The sequence below is a fragment of the Anas platyrhynchos genome, chromosome 30 (assembly GCF_047663525.1).
Source record: "Anas platyrhynchos isolate ZD024472 breed Pekin duck chromosome 30, IASCAAS_PekinDuck_T2T, whole genome shotgun sequence".
In the NCBI taxonomy this organism is placed as follows: Eukaryota; Metazoa; Chordata; class Aves; order Anseriformes; family Anatidae; genus Anas; species Anas platyrhynchos.
The window spans coordinates 3,866,276-3,874,459 of NC_092616.1; the positions used below are offsets into that span (position 1 = coordinate 3,866,276).

The following is an 8,184-nucleotide window of genomic DNA, read 5'->3' on the forward strand; positions in this document are numbered from 1 at the left end:
AAAATATAGTCAATCTTCAGTTTTACACCAATAAAATGACAATTTTCTGTTGTGCATGGAGCCCTGATGTGACAAAACCCTCCCTGCCCAACCCTTGCTGATGGGCAGAGGAGCAGGGGCACCTTGCAGAGGAGTTGTAGTTGAGGAGCCAGGGTGGGCATCCCTTGTCCTGAGCTGAGGGCCGGCAGCATGAAGGGTTCCTGGAGAGTGACCATTACTTCCACCCTTACTGCCATGTTCTCAGGGCTCCTGCAGCTCTCCTCGAAAGGTAAGGATGTCGGGAGCTCCTTCTCAAGGGGTGACACAGGGGCTGTCAGCTGTCCAAAGCTGCAAGTCCTGGGCTGTGGGGGAGGCTGGACAGGGCTGGTGGCTGCTGTGGGAGCCCAGCCTGAGAGTCCCGCTGGACTTAAGGAACAATGCGACAGTCAGGACTCCTGGGTCCTCATGCTAGGGCTGTCCTGAGCCCAAGGGCTTGTCTGGGCATGGCTCAATGTATCCTCATGATGGGGGACAAATCAGGGTCAGGTTTCCCTGGGAGCTGGTGCATCTTTGGGATCTGGATCTTGGTGGAAAGTTGTCTAGTGTCTCAGAGACTTCTGTGGCTTGCAGCTCCCACAGGCCTCTCAGAAGTGTGCCAGAAACCCTTCCCCTTGTACTGCTCTCCTTCAGGGGAACTCTGTTCCTTGGGTGACGAGACACTGGAGAACAGCCCTGCAGAGAGGGATCTGGGGGTTTTGGTTGATAGCAAGCTGAATATGAGCCAGTAGTGTGCCCTGGCAGCCAGGAGGGCCAACCATATCCTGGGGTGCATCAAGCATGGCATTGCTAGTCAGTTGAGGGAGGTGATTGTCCCACTCTACCTTGCACTGTTGGGGCCTCACCTTGAGTAGTGGAGGGGAAGTGGTGGAGTCACCATCCCTGGAAGTCTTTAAAAGACATTTAGATGTAGAGCTTAGGGATATGATTTAGTGGGGACTGTTAGTGTTAGGTCAGAAGTTGGACTCGATGATCTTGAGGTCTCTTCCAACTTAGAAATTCTGTGATTCTGTGATTCTGTGATCCTTATGAGTCCTGCCCAACTTGGGATATACTATGATTCTATGATTTTTGCACCAACTCCCACCTCCCTTCCTCTGACATCTGGCTGCACATAGTTTTTTGTTGTTATTTTTGTGTGTGGGTGTCTTTTTCTTTTAATATTTACAAAAAATGTATATTAAAAATAAACAAACACCAACAAAAATAAAAGAAGCAACCAAACAAAAACCACAGTCCACAACTGTGAGTCAACTCTAACTTGCCTCCAATGAGGTGCACCATCCACAAGGGATGACTGTACAATAAATTTTTGACACAGATATAAGAAATGGTAAAAGAGAAATATAGAATTGGCTACAGGGATGATGAAAGGGACTACTGAAATACAGGCAAGCTCAACCTCCTCGAAATCCCTAGAAGCAACTGTGTGTATGAGAAGTATCTGAATGACCAAAGAGCAAGAGCAAGTGGAGGGGAACTCTGCAGAAGAGCGGAAAATGCACGTGCACACACTCTGCTGGAAAGGTGATTTCCAGCATGGGCTGTTTCATAAGGCCAGATGGAAATACCTCAAAGACTGAGGAGATGAAGTGCAGTGCAGTGCAGGGGAAGATATATATATACATACATATATGTACATATCCGTATTATCTGCCTTTCTTGGTGGGAATATTCACATCTTTCTGTCTGTATAGTGAAAAATATTTGTGTAGCTACAGCTGTAACTACAGCTATATGTGCAAGTAAAGGTAAATGTATATGCAGAGTTACACGTGTACACATAGATAACTGGGAGAGAGACGGGCAAGTGTCTGGGATTCTAGGATTTTACATCACCTGAACTATCAGGAAACCAACCCAGCAGTGCTGGGAGCTGGGGAGAGGGGACATGTGGAGGAAGGTCCCAGTGACACGGCTGGGAGGTGGGTTGTGCTGCCATTCCTACTGCAGTGACCTGACTGCCTGGTGGCAGGCAGGCAGACACGGCGATGTCATTGAGTGCATCACAAACCCCATGGGACATAGGGGGCACCTCAGGCAGGGGACAGCTCTGTTGAGCCACCATGGCTGGGCTGCTGCTGCTGAGGTCACCTCCTCACAACACTGTGATGGGCCAGGAGCAGGCAGGCCTCAGGAGGCCATCAAGAGCAGCAGCTGTGGAAGCTGCAGGCAGGTGCCTGGGCCCCTGGGGAGGGCTGCCCTGCAGTGATGCCAGCTGGACATGGGGTGGGAGCCTGTGGGACAAGGCCTGGGAAAGTGCTGGATATGACAGAGCACAGTGTGAGAAGGGAGAGAGTACAGGCAGGGCTGTGAGGGACAGCAGCACTTCATGTGCCCTTGGTGGGCAGAGATGTGAGCAATGGTCAAACGGCCATTCCAGCCTTTCCCAGCTTCCCCCCAGTTCTCCGAACTCCCTGCTCTCTGCCCACCTCCCTGCCCTCTGCCCAGCCCAGCCCAGCAGCCCAGGCTGGGGTGACCCCAAGACAGTGCTCACCACAGGTTGCTGCAGGGCTCTGGGCACTGCCACCACAGCCACAGCCCCTCTGAAGGCCACAGCAGCTCCTGGGGCACAGAGGGCTCAGCGCCACAGAGGGGAGCATCCGAGGCAGAAGCATACAGAGGTCAGTGTCCCCTGCTGTGTCCCCTGCTCTCTTCAGCAGCGGATCCTCAGAGGCCTGCAGCCCCTCCGTGCCATCCCTGGGGTTTCTTAGGCAGCTCCTGCTGCATCAGGGCCAGGGCATCCTGCCCCAAGCTGCTGCAGCCAGAAAGGGTTTGCTCGTCCCATTACTTCCTGATCAGCTGAGAGTGTGTCTCAGACAAAGAAGTTGTGGCTTCATTTATTTTGTTTAAATACACAGAGAGTCTGGCTCCTCGTTTATGCAAAGCCTCAGGGTTACAAAAGATATGTTGGTACAAGGGGATGAAGAACAGCATTTCTTTGTGGAAAACAATATCACAAGGGAAAATGAAAAAACAAATCAAATCCATCCAGAAGTTAAGACAGCTTGCCCTATCATTACATAAACTCTAATTCATCTGAGGAAGAAGAAAAGAAGCAGTTTCTAGCTGAGGAAATGTCCAGTCAGTTTCCTCAGCACATCCTTAAATATCTCCATGAAATCACTTTCCTAATGGCATTCCTGAGCTCCCGGTTCCGCATGCTGTAGATGAGGGTGTTCACTGCTGGGGGCATCACCGAGTACAGGACAGTCATCACCAGGTTCAGGGATGTCAAGGAGATGGAGGGGGGCTTCAGGTAGGCAAACATGCCTGTGCTAAGAAACAGGAAGACCACAGCCAGGTGAGGGAGGCATGTGGAAAAGGTTTTGTGCTGTCCCTGCTCAGAGGGGATCCTCAGCACAGCCCTGAAAATCTGCACATAGGAAAAAAGAATGAAAACAAAACACCCCAGAAAGAGAAAACCACTAAATGTGAGAAGCCCAATTTCCCTGAGGTAGGAGTCTGAGCAGGAGAGCTTGAGGATGGAGGGGATTTCACAGAAGAACTGGTCCACAGCATTGCCTTGGCAGAGGGGCAGGGAAAATGTATTGGCAGTGTGCAGCACAGCATAGAGAACCCCACTGCCCCAGGCAGCTGCTGCCATCTGGGCACAAGCTCTGCTGCCCAGGAGGCTTCCGTAGTGCAGGGGTTTGCAGATGGCAACGTAGCGGTCATAGGACATGACAGTGAGAACATAATACTCTGTTGACAGTAAAAAGAAGAAGAAAAAGACCTGTGCAACACATCCTGAGTATGAAATGGTGCTCATGTCCCAGAGGGCCATGGCTTTGGGCAGAGTGGTGGAGATGCAGCCCAGGTCAAGGAGGGCGAGGTTGAGGAGGAAGAAGTACATGGGGGTGTGGAGGTGGCGGTCATAGGCTATGGCGGTGAGGATGAGGCCGTTGCCCAGGAGGGCAGCCAGGTAGATGCCCAGGAAGAGCGCAAAGTGCAGGAGCTGCAGCTCCCGCGTGTCTGCAAATGCCAGGAGGAGGAACCCGGTAATAGAGCTGCTGTTGGACATCTGATCCTCCTGGAAATAGGAATCTGCTCCTCTAGATAGGGAGGCCTGTTCAAGGAGGAAAGAGAATTGAAATGTTAGGGTGGACCTCTGTGAGGTAAACCTAGCCTATTGTTTTGTAGAAACCATAAAAAACTGCCTCTGCTTTTGGTCAGACTGTTCCTCTACTTGATCTCAAAGTGATGCTGCCTGATGGTTCTATGGGGGACAAGAGACTCTGCAGCAGACAAGTCTGTACTAGAACAGTAAGTAAATGGAACATGAGGTGGTCTCAAATGAACTGTGTTTGATGTAAAAAGGAGTTTTGGAGCATTTTTCTCAAAATTCATGCAACTGCAGAGCAGGGCTTTGTGCATAATGCTTTGGTTTTGTAAGGAATGTTTTAACAATTTGTGTCAATAGAGAGCTATTCGTATTTGTATGTTCTTTCTTTGAAGTCTCTGATGTCTGGGGGTTTCAGAACAACTGTTAACAACTAGTAACTGTTATGACTTCTGAATGGGACACTGTGCAAGCCCCTGATATCTGGCCAGGAGATTAAGGAGAAGAGAGAAGCTGAAGGACGGCTAGGAGACAAAACTTGCAGGAGACGCTGTGTAAGCTTTTGACATGCAGCCAAGGAGTACAAAGGGGAAGGACAAGAAAAAAAAAACTGAGAGGAAGACTATGAGCCTTCAGCATGAAAGACCCCCAGAGGCAAGTGTAAAGTAACAAACAAAAGCACTATGCACAAAGCCCTGCTCTGCAGTTGTAACTTGCAGTTGTACACTTGCCCCCGCCCTACACCTGAGGAGTGTATTTAAGGCACAAATGCTTGGCGCTTGTACTGCTCACCAAGTAAAATCTTGGGGTCCTGCAAGGCAAAGGGACTGTCCCTCAGGGCAGAGTGAGAACAGCTGAGGTATCCGTCAGTCCTATTCCCAGCTGCCCTGTGCGGGCACCTCTGGAGGATGGTCACAATCAGGTGTTTCCCTGAAAAGAACCTGGATGCTGCTGAGAGCAGAGGAATCCAGGTTCAAAGTGCAGATCTCTTAACCCCTCACCCATCTCATCATACCTGAGGAGGATCTCAGCTCTCTGCTCTTCATGACTGTCACAGAGAGATCATAGCAGCTGCCCATATACAATGATTCAGCGGCATTTGTATGGCCTTAGGACTGCCTTGTCTTCTCCATGGGGCTGCTAGATAACACAGAACTGCTAGGGCAGAGCTGTGCTCTTGTGGAGGGCAGCCTGCAGCCCAGCAGAAGCCCCATGCAAAGAGTTAAATTTCCTTAGATTGATGTCCTGAAAGCAGAGTCAGCTTCTTCTCCACACACAGCATTTCCCCCAAGACCCAAGAGTTAGGAGGGAACATGGATGCCTTTTATTCATGGACGTATCTGAGAGAACATCATCATCAGTTTTTGATCTGTATCTGAATTCTCATCCCCAAAACTCTAGTGAGTCCAAAGAAACTCATGACATTATTGTTAGATGAGAAAAAAAGCCAAAGAGTTTTTATGGGGAAGGCATCAGCAGGGCACGGATGGTAGGGAAGTGCCCCCCACCTCCTGCCTGCAGCTCACAGCCCCCATCCCATCCGCTGGGTGCTCAGCTCTGCCCTGCAGACACCTCCTGGCAGCAGGGCTCTGCCCAGGGGCAGCTCGCTAGCTCCGGGTCACACAGACCCTTTTGGCACTGCCCATGTGGTGGCGAAGCTTATTATGAGCAGTTGGATAGGAAGGGGACTTGTGCAGTCCATGTAATGCTATTTTTGAAGGCTGAGGAGACTCAGATTTCTCTTGGAAATAGCAGAGTCTATTTCTACTCCCACTAAGCCAAAGAAGAAAAAAAGATGAAAGCAGTAACGCAGGAAAGCTGAGCCTGAAGCAGCTAACACCTGCCCTGACTCTCCTCTTGCAAAGTCCCCTCGGAAACCACTGGTGGTGCTGTGGAGCTGTGAGCAGCCTGCCACAGGCAGAGCAGTCTACCACAGGAACCGGACTTGCTGGGGGTCCATGTAACCCTCCTCGTGTTGTCTTAGGACTGCAAGTCTCTCCTTGGCTTAGGACTCTCAGAATCTCCTTGGAAATATCAGATCTATTGCTCTTATCACTGAGCCAAAGAAAAGAAAACTGAAAGCTCAAAAGGCTCAGGAAATCTGAGAGTGAAGCCAAAAACCCCTCTCTCATCCTTATTCTTGCAATATCCTCTAGGATACACCCTGGTTGTGCTGTGGAGCTGTGAGCAGGCTGCCCCAGGAAGCAGCCTCCCACCAGCAGCAGGACCCTGCCCTGCCAGGGGGGGCTTCTTCCACCCGCAGCTTCTCCCCGCAGCGCCCTGGGCAGCTCCCCGGGCAGGCTGAGTGCTGAGCCTGGCAGGCGGCAGAGGCCCTGCCCCGCCACACAGCCCCTGGGCCACAGCAGGGACCCTGCTCTGCACCACAGCCCTGGACACCCCTGCCTGCACCCCCGGCTTCTCCTGCCTCCACGAACTGCGGCTGCATTGCCCTCCAGCCAGAGACTTAGTGGCTGCAGGGATGGGAAGTCTTCTCCCCCGGTGAGCTCTGGGCATGCTGCCACTTCTGCCTGCCTTTAAGCACTGTGTCTCTGCAGGTAGTGCCCCCAGCCCTGCTGCGCTGTGCAGAGGAGCTGCTCCTGGGCAGAGCTGTCTCTCTGCAGCGCTGCCCGCTTGCCAGGAGCTCCCCTTGGGCCCAGGAGCCCGGCCCAGCTCAGCAGCAGAGGCCCAGCCCAAGGCCTCCCTTGCTCTGCCCCCCACCAGGCTCCCTGCACACGGCCCTGGGGCTGCAGGGGAACCTGCTGGCAAACAGCCTGAAGGAATCCCTGGGCTTCCCTCCCTCCCCTGGGCAGACACATTTCTTGACAGCAGAATCACTTCTCCTAAAATAAAAATAAAGTTAATAAAAATCTGTATAAGATTCACCTTCCTTTGTCCTGTCCACGGAATTGGCAGCAGGCTGGGAGGGCCCTTGTGGGTGAAGGTCAGAGGAGAGCCAGTCAGGGGCACAGCATGATCATGCTGAATGGGTGCAGCTTCTTCAGAAGAGACAATTGGGCACGATCCAATTCTTCACATGGAGAGGTTGCTCCATGTGAAGAATCTGTCTGGATGCATGGATCTCTTCTATGGACTGGGCAGCAGACTGGGGGAGCCCTTATGGTTTAGGGCCTAAAGCCAGTCAGGGTGACAGCATGGCAGGAGGTAAATGTCTGCAGCCAGGCTGAAGAAGTGGGCAAAGTCTTGTGGAAAGCATTGGAGTAAGTTAAGTTCAATGACTCCATGTCACTGTGAGGGACTTTATTCACTCTGCCAACCACAGGAAAGGGACACTGCAGGGTTCAAACATTACCCATGATTTCTATGGGTTCTTGCAGAGAGCTTCTGTGCACAGCTGCCAGATGGGCCAACCTAGGTGATGTTCACCAGGATCTGGCACTTGCAAACAGGAAAACCTGTGTCTTGACACTCCTCATGCACAAGGCATGATGTAGTCCAGCTGCTTTTCAGCACATGGAAAGAGATGAGGTTTAGGAGACAGACGTATACCCAGCATTGCACAGGCTCAGCCTTATGTTTCCCTGCAGCCCACTTGACATGGTCCAGCTGACACGGGACCAGGTACATGTGTGTGCAGTACGGTCAGGGGCTGTAGTCCTGCCTTCAGCATGCCACAGGTCTCCAGAAATGAGAGAGTTTAGATCCTAAATCAGGATGGGTTCCTCCTCCATTGTGGACACAGACACAAGTGGTCTCCTGCAGGCAGATCTGGCAGCCAAGCTGCAAGGGGCAGGCTGCCCCCCCACCTCAGCCTCTTCTGTGGTCTCCACCTCCTCTGAAGGTCCAAAGCCGTGGGCCATGGGGAGGCTGTGGCAGCCTACAGGGGAGCATGGCATCCATCCTAGACCATTCTCCCCACTCCCCTTTTTGTCTTCAGCGCTGCCCTACTCCTCTCTCTCATCATGACATGTTGAGGGTACGGCTGCCCTTCCCTCGTGTACCACCTCTGCCTCCTGCATGGCAGACTGGGGGATGGTGCCGAGGCCCTGGCATGTACTCCAATTCACCCATCCTTCTTTCAGAAGTGAGTTACATGCAGTGAAGAGTTCAGGCACACCGAGGTGCTG

General features: G+C 52.0%; 1 protein-coding gene across 1 annotated transcript; it reads right to left on the bottom strand.

Moving 5' to 3' along the window:
• Positions 1 to 3,130: 3,130 nt before the first annotated feature.
• LOC139999836 (olfactory receptor 14J1-like) lies at positions 3,131 to 4,060 on the bottom strand. The gene has a single exon (XM_072029461.1). It carries the CDS (start codon positions 4,058 to 4,060, stop codon positions 3,131 to 3,133), a length of 930 nt encoding a protein of 309 aa, XP_071885562.1.
• Positions 4,061 to 8,184: the final 4,124 nt, after the last annotated feature.